The sequence below is a fragment of the Zonotrichia albicollis genome, chromosome W (assembly GCF_047830755.1).
Source record: "Zonotrichia albicollis isolate bZonAlb1 chromosome W, bZonAlb1.hap1, whole genome shotgun sequence".
Lineage (NCBI taxonomy): Eukaryota > Metazoa > Chordata > Aves > Passeriformes > Passerellidae > Zonotrichia > Zonotrichia albicollis.
This window is the reverse complement of record NC_133859.1, coordinates 29,399,843-29,414,679: the sequence shown is the minus strand read 5'-3', so window position 1 is coordinate 29,414,679 and position 14,837 is coordinate 29,399,843. Positions and strand designations below refer to the sequence as shown.

General features: G+C 57.5%; 1 protein-coding gene across 1 annotated transcript; it reads right to left on the bottom strand.

Annotated features, from left to right (window-relative positions):
• Nucleotides 1–1,888: 1,888 nt before the first annotated feature.
• Nucleotides 1,889–14,415, bottom strand: LOC141726893 (mothers against decapentaplegic homolog 4-like). Its single transcript, XM_074531996.1, has 6 exons — nucleotides 14,109–14,415; nucleotides 10,494–10,668; nucleotides 8,636–8,665; nucleotides 5,778–5,993; nucleotides 3,734–3,844; nucleotides 1,889–1,947 (listed from the first exon to the last, which is right to left on the bottom strand). The coding sequence occupies exons 1-6, from the start codon at nucleotides 14,355–14,357 to the stop codon at nucleotides 1,889–1,891; spliced, it is 840 nt and encodes a 279-aa protein (XP_074388097.1). The 5' UTR covers nucleotides 14,358–14,415.
• Between the last annotated feature and the right edge of the window lie 422 nt (nucleotides 14,416–14,837).

The following is a 14,837-nucleotide window of genomic DNA, read 5'->3' as shown; positions in this document are numbered from 1 at the left end:
CTGTATCCCAACACACACACACACACACTGCCTGTATCCCAGCACACACACACACACTGCCTGTATCCCAACACACACACACTGCCTGTATCCCAGCACACACACACACACACACTGCCTGTATCCCAACACACACACACACACACTGCCTGTATCCCAGCACACATACACACACACTGCCTGTATTCCAACACACACACACCCCACACACACTGCCTGTATCCCAGCACACACACACACACACACACACTGCCTGTATCCCAACACACACACACACTGCCTGTATCCCTGCACACACACACACTGCCTGTATCCCAGCACACACACACACACACTGCCTGTATCCCAACACACACACACTGCCTGTATCCCAACACACACACACACACACTGCCTGTATCCCAGCACACACACACACACTGCCTGTATCCCAGCACACACACACTGCCTGTATCCCAGCACACACGCAGACACACCTGGGCACGGCCTGACACACCTGGGCACTGCCCCAGACACACGTGGGCACAGCCAGACACACCTGGGCACTGCCCCAGACACACCTGGGACAGCCAGACACACCCCCAGACACACCTGGGACAGCCCAGACACACCTGGCACTTCCCCACACTCAGCTGGGCACACCCAGACACACCTGGGCACAGCCCCTGACACACCTGGGCACTGCCCAGACACAGCTGGGCACACCCAGACACACCTGGGCACAGTCCCAGACACACCTGGGCATGGCCTGACACACCTGGGACAGCCCAGACACACCTGGGCACACCCAGACACACCTGGGCACAGCCCCAGACACAGCTGGGCACACCCAGGCACACCTGGGACAGCCCAGACACACCTGGGCACAGTCAGACACACCTGGGCACACCCAAACACACCTGGGCATGGCCTGACACACCTGGGCACAGCCCCAGACACACCTGGGCACAGCCCCAGACACACCTGGGCACGCCCTGACACACCTGGACACACCCAGACACACCTGGGCACAGCCCCAGACACACCTGGGCACACCCAGACACACCTGGGCACAGCCCCAGACACACCTGGGCACAGTCAGACACACCTGGGCACCGCCTGACACACCTGGGCACAACCAGACACACCTGGGACAGCCCAGACACACCTGGGCACAGCCCCAGACACACCTGGGCACAGCCAGACACACCTGGGCACACCCAGACACACCTGGGCATACCCAGACACACCTGGGCACTGCCCCAGACACACCTGGGCACACCCAGACACACCTGGGCACAGCCCCAGACACACCTGGGCACAGTCAGACACACACACACACTGCCCCAGACACACCTGGGCACGGCCCAGACACACCTGGGCACAGCCTGACACACCTGGGCACACCCAGACACACCTGGGCACACCCAGACACACCTGCGCACAGTCAGACTCACCTGGGCACTGCCCCAGACACACCTGGGCACAGTCAGACACACCTGGGCACAGCCCCAGACACACCTGGGCACGGCCTGACACACCTGACACACCCAGACACACCTGGGCACAGCCCCAGACACACCTGGGCACAGACACACCTGGGCACACCCAGACACACCTGGGCACGGCCTGACACGCCTGGGCACAGCCAGACACACCTGGGCACAGGCCCTGACACAACTGGGCACACCCTGACACACCCCCAGACACACCTGGGCACAGCCCCAGACACACCTGGGCACAGTCAGACACAGCTGGGCACACCCAGACACAGCTGGGTACAGCACTAGACACACCTGGGCACAGTCAGACACACCTGGGACAGCCCCAGACACACCTGGGCACACCCAGACACACCTGGGCACACCCAGACACACCTGTCACAAGCCACACGCACAACCGCCGGGCGCTACTCACCGGGATGGTTGGAGATGGGAGGCTGGAATGCGAGCTCGTTGTGAACTGGCCCTTGAGGAGAAAACAGAAACAGGAGAAGCTCGGTGTGGCACCACCAGCGGGCACAGGTACCCATCCTGGACACACACACACACACTGAAGAAAATTTACAGCCGGTGGTGCCACACTGAGCTGTGATCGGTGTGACACAGTGACTGTGTGTGCCACACTGAGCTTTCCTGGTGTGACACAGTGACTGTGTGTGCCACACTGAGTGTGATCGGTGTGACACAGTGACTGTGTGTGCCACACTGAGCATTCCTGGTGTGACACAGTGACTGTGTGTGCCACACTGGGCTGTGATCGGTGTGACACAGTGACTGTGTGTGCCACACTGAGCTTTCCTGGTGTGACACAGTGACTGTGTGTGCCACACTGGGCTGTGATTGGTGTGACACAGTGACTGTGTGTGCCACACTGAGCTGTGATCGGTGTGACACAGTGACTGTGTGTGCCACACTGGGCTGTGATCGGTGTGACACAGTGACTGTGTGTGCCACACTGAGCTGTGATCGGTGTGACACAATGACTGTGTGTGCCACACTGAGCTTTCCTGGTGTGACACAGTGACTGTGTGTGCCACACTGGGCTGTGATCGGTGTGCCACACTGAGCTGGGTGTGACACAGTGACTGTGTGTGCCACACTGGGCTTTCCTGGTGTGACACAGTGACTGTGTGTGCCACACTGAGTGTGATCGGTGTGACACAGTGACTGTGTGTGCCACACTGAGCTTTCCTGGTGTGACACAGTGACTGTGTGTGCCACACTGGGCTGTGATCGGTGTGACACAGTGACTGTGTGTGCCACACTGAGTGTGATCGGTGTGACACAGTGACTGTGTGTGCCACACTGAGCATTCCTGGTGTGACACAGTGACTGTGTGTGCCACACTGAGCTTTCCTGGTGTGACACAGTGACACACCGATCGCAGCCCAGTGTGGCACACACAGTCCTGTGGCTCTTCAAGCCCCTGGGGCTGGCTCCGAGCTGCCAGCACAGCTGGGGCAGAGCACAGGCAGGAGTGAGGGTGCACAGGCAGATGTGAGGGCAGAGCACAGGCAGACATGGGGGCAGAGCACAGGCAGACGTGAGGGCAGAGCACAGGCAGACATGAGGGCAGAGCACAGGCAGACGTGGGGGCAGAGCACAGGCAGACATGGGGGCAGAGCACAGGCAGGAGCGAGGGGGCTGTGAGGGGCTCACAAGCAGAAATGAGGGTGCTGTGAGGGCAGAGCACAGGCAGACATGAGGGCAGAGCACAGGCAGACATGAGGGTGCTGTGAGGGCAGAGCACAGGCAGACATGAAGGCAGAGCACAGGCAGACGTGAGGGCAGAGCACAGGCAGGAGCGAGGGGGCTGTGAAGGGTTCACAAGCAGAAATGAGGGTGACAAGAGGGCAGAGCACAGGCAGACATGGGGGCAGAGCACAGGCAGACATGGGGGCAAAGCACAGGCAGACATGGGGACAGAGCACAGGCAAACGTGAGGGCAGAGCACAGGCAAACGTGAGGGCAGAGCACAGGCAGACATGGGGGCAGAGCACAGGCAGGAGTGAGGGCAGAGCACAGGCAGACGTGAGGGCAGAGCACAGGCAGACATGGGGGCAGAGCACAGGCAGGAGCGAGGGGGCTGTGAGGGGCTCACAAGCAGAAATGAGGGTGCTGAGGGGGCAGAGCACAGGCAGACGTGAGGGCAGAGCACAGGCAGCGGTGAGGCCGCCAGCCAGCCCCCAGCTGTCACAGACACACGGACACACACGGACACGCGGACAGGGGGCACAGCAGAGTTCTCTCACAGTAATGTCCGGGGTGCATGGGCGGGTGGTGCTGCAGGTGCCCGTTCTGGTGGTGCGGGATGCTGGGCGTGTAGGCGGCCGTGCGGCTCCCGGTCCAGCTGGTGGTACTGTCTGCAAAGACACAACGCGTGGCATCAGCGCCGGCCTGGCACGGGCCCTGCTCGTCCTCTGCTGCCCCTGACCCTGGCACAGCACCACGGAGGGGCACAGGGGAGCAGGAGCGGGGCGATACTCACTGTGGTGGAAAGTGGCTGGCCTGGCTGGGAAGCCATTCTGCTGACCTGACGCAATCTGTAAGGGTCCATCACTATGGCTACCTGTCAATGGACTGGGAGGGTGACCTGGTGAAAGAACACACTAACTATTCGTCAGCGCTCCCGGATGTGTGGGGAGCAGAGCTTGGCACTGTTGGGCAGGAAGGGCACAGCCTGGCATCTGCCCTCTCTCTGCACCCCCAGGATGCCCGGGGGCACAATGCTCTGGGCCAGGGAACTCTGACTGTGACACCCTTCACGCTGCAGGACTCTGCTCATCTTGTCAATCTCAATTCTCAGGGTGAAAGGGAAGAGGAGACGCCACAATTTTCCTGGATTTTTCTGGAAAGGTTTGGTGTGGATGCACTGAGCTGCTGTTTTTTGGTCATGTTTTAGCTGCACACTCACTCATAGTTATGATCCTCCAAAGCATTCTGGGCAGCAGAATTGTGATTCTGAATTATCCAAGATTGAAACTACAGGTATTTCAGAACAGGTGAACAGAATTTGACTGCACAAGGCTTCAGTTCAGCCATTAACACTAAACTTATCAACACTTTCACAATTACACCTGCACGCTCAATGGTGTGGCTATAGCACAATTTAACACACTGAGAGCTTGCAGTAAAACATAAAAATTAACTTTTTTTTTCACCTCCGCTTGTCTCCAACAATTATGGCAATGATGAGAAAAGGTTACTGACTTTAAAGAGTGGTGCAAAGTAGCACAATTAACTACCCACACCCTCCTTATCTCTGCTGGAGACAGATACAGACATAGCGATGTTAACATCAGTACTTTGAGCCTAAATCTCATCAGCTGAAATTAATGAGCATCATCACAACTCCGTGTCACCACAACTCAGATCTGTGATGAGCTCTCTCATTGTTTGTGTGAAACCTCTCACACTCGGAGTGCTCTGCTGTCCCGCTGGACTGAAGGGTGGCTCTGGGCACTGTTCCATTCTGACAAACACCCAACTCTCCCATTGCACCAGGCACAGGGAAAGTGTCAAAAACTCTGTGGCAGCACCCCAACACCCTTATGGGAATATTATTTGGGGCAGCACAGCGAGCCACCACCACACAAGCTGGAGGAACCAGGAGCTGCCACCTTTCAGCACTGCATTTGCTGCTGTGGCACCGTGGCACCGGCTGGGTGGCACAGCAGTGCATTACCCCCGGGGCAATGCCCAGCAGCAGCAGCCCCATCCCCTGTGGCCATCCCAGGCAGGAGCTCACTTGTGGAGGCCACGGGAATGTTGGGGAAGTTGGTGGTGCTGGTGGTGCTGGCCTCGGCGGGCGCCAGCATGGCGGGCGCGCTGAAGGGTGGCTCTGGGCACTGTTCCATTCTGACAAACACCCAACTCTCCCATTGCACCAGGCACAGGGAAAAGGGTCAAAAACTCCGTGTCACCACAATTCAGATCTGTGATGAGCTCTCTCATTGTTTGTGTGAAACCTCTCAGACTCGGGGTGCTCTGCTGTCCCACTGGACTGAAGGGTGGCTCTGGGCACTGTTCCATTCTGACAAACACCCAACTCTCCCATTGCACCAGGCACAGGGAAAAGTGTCAAAAACTCCATGGCAGCACCCCAACACCCTTATGGGAATATTATCTGGGGCAGCACAGCAAGCCACCACCACACAAGCTGGAGGAACCAGGAGCTGCCACCTTTCAGCACTGCATTTGCTGCTGTGGCACCGTGGCACCGGCTGGGTGGCACAGCAGTGCATTACCCCCGGGGCAATGCCCTGTCCCCCATGCCCATCCCAGGCAGGAGCTCACTTGTGGAGGCCACGGGAATGTTGGGGAAGTTGGTGGTGCTGGTGGTGCTGGCCTCGGCGGGCGCCAGCATGGCGGGCGCGCTGAAGGGCTCCGAGCTGGCCCTGTTGCTGGGCGGGTGCTGGATTTTTTGCACCGAGTGGCCCTCGGCCGATGACAGCGACGGCTGCCCCTCGTAGTCGTGCACGTACTCGTCCTTCACCAGCATGCTGGGCGGGGCTGCGGGGACAGAGCTGTCACTCATGGGGCAGGAATGGGGACAGCGTGGGGACAGCATGGGGACACACATGGGGACAGAGCCGTCACTCAGGGGGCAGGAATGGGGACACACATAGGGACAGCACGGGGACAGCATGGGGACAGAGCCGTCACTCACGGGGCAGGAACGGGGACACACATAGGGACAGCATGGGGACAGCACGGGGACAGCAAGGGGCACACATGGGGACAGAGCCGCCACTCACGGGGCAGGAACGGGGACAGCACGGGGACAGCACGGGGACAGCACAGGGACAGCATGGGGACAGCATGGGGACAGAGCCGTCACTAACGGGGCAGGAACGGGGACAGCATGGGGACAGCACAGGGACAGCATGGGGACAGCATGGGGGGACACGTGGGGACAGAGCCGTCACTCACGGGGCAGGGCAGGGGACAGCATGGGGACAGCATGGGGACAGCATGGGGACAGCACCGTCACTCACAGGGCACGCACAGGGGACACACAGGGACAGCACGGGGACAGCATGGGGACAGAGCCATCACTCACGGGGCAGGGCAGGGGACAGCATGGGGACAGCACGGGGACAGCATGGGGATAGCATGGGGACAGCATGGGGACACACATGGGGACAGAGCCGTCACTCATGAGGCATGGACAGGGGACACACACACATAGAGGGCACACACACACAGCCCTGGACAGCACACACAGAGTCACACACACACATACAGACACACAGCACACACACACACACAGAGCACACACAGCCCTGCACAGCACACACAGAGTCACACACACACACACACAGAGCACACACACAGAGACAGACACACACACACACAGACACACAGACACACACAGACACACACACAGACACACACACACACAGACAGACACAGCACACACACACACACCCCTGCACAGCACACACAGAGTCACACACACACACACAGACAGAGCACACACACACACACACACTCACACACACACAGACACAGACACACACACACACACACACACACAGCACACACACACAGACACACACACAGAGCACACACAGAGCACACACACACACACAGACACACACAGCACACACACACACACACAGCACACACACACACAGAGCACACAGACACAGAGCACACAGACACACACACACACAGACACACAGACACACACAGCACACACACACAGAGCACACACACACACACAGAGACACACACACACAGACACACACACAGACACAGACACACAGCACACACACACAGAGCACACACACACAGCACACACACACACAGAGCACACACACAGACACACACACAGAGCACACACACACAGACACACACACACACACAGCACACAGACACACACACACACAGACACACACACACAGAGCACACACACACAGACACACACACACAGCACACACACACACACAGCACACACACACAGACAAACACACAGAGCACACACACACAGACACACACAGACACACACACACAGCACACACACAGACACACACACACAGACACACACACACACATATACACACAGACATACACACACACACAGAGCACACACACACGGACACAGGCACACACACACACACACACACACACAGACACACACACACAGCACACACACACACACACAGACACACACACACAGAGCACACACAAACAGACACACACACACACACACAGAGCACACACACACAGCACACACACACAGCACACACAGACACACACAGGCACACCCACACACACACACACACACACAGAGAACACACACACACACACAGACACACACACACAGAGCACACACACACACACAGCACACACACAGACACAGCACACACACACACACACGCACAGACACACACACAGCACACACACACACAGCTCCCGTGGAAAACACACATTTGTGAACACACGACCTTCATGCATCCCGGGGGCCATCGTAAGGAAATCCCATTCACACTGACTGGAAAACCAAACTCACATTCAAGGACCACAGGAAACCACCCAGTGCTCAGCCAGTAATTCAGATTATTCCACACACAGTGCTAGGGAACTGCCTCTGCCCCTACAACAATTTATTTCTGTGTATGCCACTGACTCCTGAATCACCTGCCATGCACACAAATTTCTTCCTCCATGAATTCCCCTCTCAAAGCTTTGAAATAAAGCAGTTACCAGCATGGGATCTCAGATTTCTGAATAATCCCCACGTGAGATTTCACATCCAATTTCTCTCAAGCTTCAGGGAAAGCAAGGATATCACACTCCTTCCTCCAACGGCAGAATTAATTACAGAATTCCCATTCTTTCTTTCCTATTAATCACATTTAGCATTCCCAATCCAATTAATCAGCGTATCATGCAGGTGGCAGGCAGTTTTGGGTGTGTTTTCTGACCGACCTGCAGCACTGAGCCGTGGGGTTTTTGGCTTTGTGTGGGTTCCAGGGTGGGAAGCAGCCAACACAGGGCATGGCTGGGGTCTCTGCCCAGGGATTTGGGATGGCCCAGGGATTTGGGGAGGTTTTTGGGAGCCCTGGCAGTGAGGCAGAGAGGGGTGGCAGGGCCTGGCACAGCCTGTGCCCATGGAAAGGAAGCAGCAGCAACCACAGGCAACTCACCTGAGCTCTGCAGCGTCAGTCCTGAGAGATCTGCAAAGGGAACACAGGGAAATGCATTCAGAGAGCTCACAGCCTGCAAAAACCAGCATGGCGGGCTCCAACCACAGATCCCTTCCACTGCAAGGCCACTCCTGGGGCACCAAAACTGCGAGAGCTGCGTGCCCACAAACCCACAGAGAGGCTCCAACAAAAGGCAAAACCTCTCCCTGCACACCTGCAACGTTGGCCACTGAGGGCAGGCCTCATCCTGAGGCCATCACGAGTTAATGCTGTGTTCCCTGCACCCAGGGGTGTTTCGGATCACCCCCAGTGCTCGGGGGTTACTCACAGCCACAGAGCCCTTCCACTGCAAGGCCACTCCTGGGGCACCACAACTGCGAGAGCTGCGTGCCCACAAACCCACGGAGAGGCTCCAACAAAAGGCAAAACCTCTTCTCCCTCCACACCTGCAACGTTGGCCACTGAGAAGCACCAGGGCAGGGCAGTTCATCCTGAGGCCATCACAAGTTAATGCTGTGTTCCCTGCACCCAGGGGTGTTTGGATCACCCCTCAGTGCTCAGGGGGGTACTCACACCCACAGACCCCTTCCATTGCAAGGCCACTCCTGGGGCACCACAACTGCGAGAGCTGCGTGCCCACAAACCCACGGAGAGGCTCCAACAAAAGGCAAAACCTCTCCCTGCACACCTGCAACGTTGGCCACTGAGGGCAGGCCTCATTCTGAGGCAGGCCTCATCCTGAGGCAGGCCTCATCCTGAGGCCATCACAAATTAATGCTGTGTTCCCTGCACCCAAGGGTGTTTGGATCACCCCCCCAGTGCTTGGGGGGTACTCACAGCCACAGACCCCCTTCCATTGCAAGGCCACTCCTGGGGCACCACAACTGCGAGAGCTGCGTGCCCACAAACCCACGGAGAGGCTCCAACAAAAGGCAAAACCTCTCCCTCCACACCTGCAACGTTGGCCACTGAGGGCAGGCCTCATCCTGAGGCAGGCCTCATCCTGAGGCAGGCCTCATCCTGAGGCCATCACGAGTTAATGCTGTGTTCCCTGCACCCAAGGGTGTTTTGGATCACCCCCAGTGCTCGGGGGGTACTCACAGCCACAGACCCCCTTCCATTGCAAGGCCAGGCCTGGGGCACCACAACTGCGAGAGCTGCGCGCCCACAAACCCACAGAGAGGCTCCAACAAAAGGCAAAACCTCTTCTCCCTCCACACCTGCAACGTTGGCCACTGAGGGCAGGCCTCATTCTGAGGCAGGCCTCATCCTGAGGCAGGCCTCATCCTGAGGCCATCACAAGTTAATGCTGTGTTCCCTGCACCCAGGGGTGTTTCAGATCAGCCCCAGTGCTCGGGGGTTACTCACAGCCACAGACCCCTTCCATTGCAAGGCCACTCCTGGGGCACCACAACTGCGAGAGCTGCGTGCCCACAAACCCACGGAGAGGCTCCAACAAAAGGCAAAACCTCTCCCTGCACACCTGCAGCGTTGGCCACTGAGGGCAGGCCTCATTCTGAGGCAGGCCTCATCCTGAGGCCATCACAAGTTAATGCTGTGTTCCCTGCACCCAGGGGTGTTTGGATCACCCCCCAGTGCTCGGGGGGTACTCACAGCCACAGACCCCTTGAACTGCAAGGCCACTCCTGGGGCACCACAACTGCGAGAGCTGCGTGCCCACAAACCCACGGAGAGGCTCCAACAAAAGGCAAAACCTCTCCCTGCACACCTGCAACGTTGGCCACTGAGAAGCCCCAGGGCAGGGCAGTTCATCCTGAGGCCATCACAAGTTAATGCTGTGTTCCCTGCACCCAAGGGTGTTTTGGATCACCCCCCCAGTGCTCAGGGGGGTACTCACCGATGCCAGGCGACACCACACGCTCATAATGGTAGGGGTTCACGCAGACACTGTCACATTTGAGGTCGAAAGCGTACTGACAGTATTTCACGTGCTTGAGCTCGTTCTTGTGCAGGTCGGGCCACCTCCAGAGGCGGGCGTAGATGACGTGAGGGAATCCCTTGCGGCCGGCCACCTGTAAGGGGGCACACACACGGGGCTGGCACAAAGGGCACCAGCTGGCACCCTCTGCCAGCGCCAAAACACAGCCCAAACACAACGGGGGCTGTGCAGCTCCTGCGCGCCTCAGTGCTTGGCCACACTTTGGTCAAAACTCTGTGATTGTGAGGTAAAAAATACTGGGTACAAAATGGCAGAGGCAGAACTGGCGCTCCAGGTGTGAGGTATGGCCACCTCCCAGCTCCCTCAGCTCCATCCCAGCTCCATCCCAGCCCCCTCAGCTCCATCCCAGCTCCATCCCAGCTCCCTCAGCTCCATCTCAGCTCCCTCAGCTCCATCCCAGCTACCTCAGCTCCATCCCAGCTCCATCCCAGCTCCCTCAGCTCCATCCCAGCTCCCTCAGCTCCATCCCAGCTCCATCCCAGCTCCCTCAGCTCCATCCCAGCCCCCTCAGCTCCATCCCAGCCCCCTCAGCTCCATCCCAGTTCCATCCCAGCTCCCTCAGCTCCATCCCAGCTCCATCCCAGCTCCATCCCAGCTCCCTCAGCTCCATCCCAGCTCCCTCAGCTCCATCCCAGCTCCATCCCAGCCCCCTCAGCTCCATCCCAGCTCCATCCCAGCTCCCTCAGCTCCATCCCAGCTCCATCCCAGCTCCCTCAGCTCCATCCCAGCCCCCTCAGCTCCATCCCAGCTCCATCCCAGCTCCCTCAGCTCCATCCCAGCTCCATCCCAGCTCCCTCAGCTCCATCCCAGCTCCATCCCAGCTCTCTCAGCTCCATCTCAGCTCCCTCAGCTCCATCCCAGCTCCCTCAGCTCCATCCCAGCTCCATCCCAGCTCCATCCCAGCTCCCTCAGCTCCAACCCAGCTCCCTCAGCTCCATCCCAGCTCCATCCCAGCTCCCTCAGCTGCATCCCAGCTCCATCCCAGCTCCCTCAGCTCCATCCCAGCTCCATCTCAGCTCTGTCAGCCCCATCCCAGCTCCCTCAGCTCCATCCCAGCTCCATCCCAGCTCCATCCCAGCCCCCTCAGCTCCATCCCAGCTCCATCCCAGCTCTCTCAGCTCCATCCCAGCTCCATCCCAGCCCCCTCAGCTCCATCCCAGCCCCCTCAGCTCCATCCCAGCTCCATCCCAGCTCCCTCAGCTCCATCCCAGCCCCCTCAGCTCCATCCCAGCTCCATCCCAGCCCCCTCAGCTCCATCCCAGCTCCCTCAGCTCCATCCCAGCTCCATCCCAGCTCCATCCCAGCCCCCTCAGCTCCATCCCAGCCCCCTCAGCTCCATCCCAGCTCCATCCCAGCTCCCTCAGCTCCATCCCAGCTCCCTCAGCTCCATCCCAGCTCCATCCCAGCCCCATCCCAGCTCCCTCAGCTCCATCCCAGCTCCATCCCAGCTCCCTCAGCTCCATCCCAGCTCCATCTCAGCTCCATCCCAGCTCCATCCCAGCTCCCTCAGCTCCATCCCAGCTCCCTCAGCTCCATCCCAGCTCCATCTCAGCTCCGTCAGCCCCATCCCAGCCTCCTCAGCTCCATCCCAGCTCCATCTCAGCTCCATCCCAGCTCCATCCCAGCTCCGTCCCAGCTCCATCCCAGCTCCCTCACCTCCATCCCAGCTCCATCCCAGCTCCATCTCAGCCCCCTCAGCTCCATCCCAGCTCCCTTCCCCACCGAGGGCGCGAAGCAGCTTTGCCCCACAAGAAGAGGAACAAGGTGCTGAGCTACACCATGAAGTTTACAGGCAGGAGATGTCAATCCATTAAAAAATGAAATTTAAAAATGACTCTAGGGTGGACAGAGAGCCCTCCAGCAGCATGGCAGGGTGCCAGGAGATCACAGCCCCAGCGGGACAGGGAGTGGGTCCTGACCCAGCACAGCCCACAGAGAGTGCGGAACCAGGGACCGCGGTGCTGTCACTGCAGGGCTGACAGGGACAGCGACAGGGACAGCACTGAGCTGACAGGGACAGTGACAGGGACAGCACTGAGCTGACAGGGACAGTGACAGCACTGAGCTGACAGGGACAGTGACAGGGACAGCACTGAGCTAACAGGGACAGCGACAGGGACAGCACTGAGTTAATCAGGGACAGTGACAGTGACAGCACTGAGCTAACCAGGGACAGCACTGAGCTAACAGGGACAGTGACAGCACTGTGCTAACAGTGCCAGTGACAGCACTGAGTTAACCAGTGACAACACTGAGTTAACCAGGGACAGTGACAGCACTGAGCTGACAGGGACAGTGACAGGGACAGCACTGAGCTAACAGGGACAGCACTGGGCTAACAAGGACAGTGACAGCACTGAGCTAACCAGGGACAGTGACAGGGACAGCACTGAGCTAACCAGGGACAGCACTGAGCTGACAGGGACAACACTGAGCTGACAATGACAGTGAGAGCACTGAGTTAACCAGGGACAGTGACAGCACTGAGCTAACCAGGGACAGCACTGAGCTGACAATGACAGTGAGAGCACTGAGCTAACCAGGGACAGTGACAGTGAGAGCACTGAGCTAACAGGGACAGTGACACCACTGAGCTAACAGGGACAGCACTGAGCTGACAGGGACAGTGAGAGCACTGAGTTAACCAGGGACAGTGACAGTGAGAGCACTGAGCTGACAGGGACAGCACTGAGTTAACAGGGACAGTGACAGGGACAGCACTGAGCTAACAAGGGACAGTGACAGCACTGAGCTAACCAGGGACAGTGACAGGGACAGCACTGAGCTGACAGTGACAGGGACAGCACTGAGCTGACAGGGACAGTGACAGCACTGAGTTAACCAGTGACAGTGAGAGCACTGAGCTAACAGGGACAGTGACAGCACTGAGCTGACAATGACAGTGAGAGCACTGAGTTAACCAGTGACAGTGAGAGCACTGAGTTAACCAGGGACAGTGACAGCACTGAGCTGACAGGGACAGTGAGAGCACTGAGTTAACCAGGGACAGTGACAGCACTGAGCTGACCAGGGACAGTGACAGGGACAGCACTGAGTTAACCAGGGACAACACTGAGCTGACAATGATAGTGAGAGCACTGAGTTAACCAGGGACAGTGACAGCACTGAGCTAACAGTGACAGGGACAGTGACAGCACTGAGGTAACAGGGACAGTGACAGGGACAGCAATGAGTTAACCAGGGACAGCACTGAGCTGACAATGATAGTGAGAGCACTGAGTTAACCAGGGACAGTGACAGCACTGAGCTGACAATGACAGTGACAGCACTGAGCTAACCAGGGACAACACTGAGTTAACCAGGGACAGTGACAGTGACAGCACTGAGCTAACCAGTGACAGTGACAGCACTGAGCTGACAGTGACAGTGACAGCACTGACTGACAGTGACAGTGACAGCACTGAGTTAACCAGTGACAGTGACAGCACTGAGCTGACAGTGACAGTGACAGCTCCCCGGCAGGAACACAGCCCTGCTCTGCCCTGTACCCACCTGCAGCCTCCCGTCCAGCGTCCTCTGTATGGTCACGCACTTGCTCGGGTGAGCTCCGTTTGTGGTTATGGCTGTAATCAGAGAATCCAACTCATCCTTTTTCTCCTTCAGCTTCTTGACCAAACTCTCAATTGCACGTTTTGCGAAAGTCTCGCTCTCTCCGCCTTGCCGGTGGCACATCAAGCTGTGAACAATGCTCAGACAAGCATCATTACTTGTTGGTGTGTTAGTAATAGACATATTGTCCATCTGTCACAGCTTGTTCTTTCCGATCAAATGTCAGTTTTTGGGGAGCTGTTACGATTTTCAAGCTGATGAACAAGAGATGATCCAAGGTAAGTGTTGGTAAACCTAGGAGGAAAAAAAATCTACATTAGAATGGCTTTTAACACATGTTTCTGGAATTTTCCACGCCGAAGTAGCAGCGGTGTATTGGAAACAAACGTGTGGCACAAAATAAGAGGGAGATGTTAATTCAGGAAGTTATGTGAGCACATGGCTGCCCTCAGTGTAAAACAAATGCTGTTAGAGAAATTTTAAGAGGAAACAGATTCCTCCTTATCGGATATTTTCTACAGTTTTAACTAGAATACATCACTTTTTGGTATATTTGAAAAAATAGGCGGCGAAAATCCTTCCCCTCCCTCCGTATTCCAGCCTTTTCCTCTTTTGCAAGGACGCTTCTGCACTTCACAGAGGGCACAGAGGGCACAGAGGGCACACAGGGGT

Excerpts from the sequence above, each read along its gene's own strand:
- LOC141726893 (XM_074531996.1), bottom strand. The coding sequence starts at position 14,357 with ATGGACAATATGTCTATTACTAACACACCAACAAGTAATGATGCTTGT. Across the intron at positions 8,666-10,493 it reads TGTGGTGTCGCCTGGCATCG|ATCTCTCAGGACTGACGCTG; the intron begins GTGAGTACCCCC and ends TTCCCTTTGCAG. Across the intron at positions 1,948-3,733 it reads CATGCACCCCGGACATTACT|GGCCAGTTCACAACGAGCTC; the intron begins GTGAGAGAACTC and ends TTTCTCCTCAAG.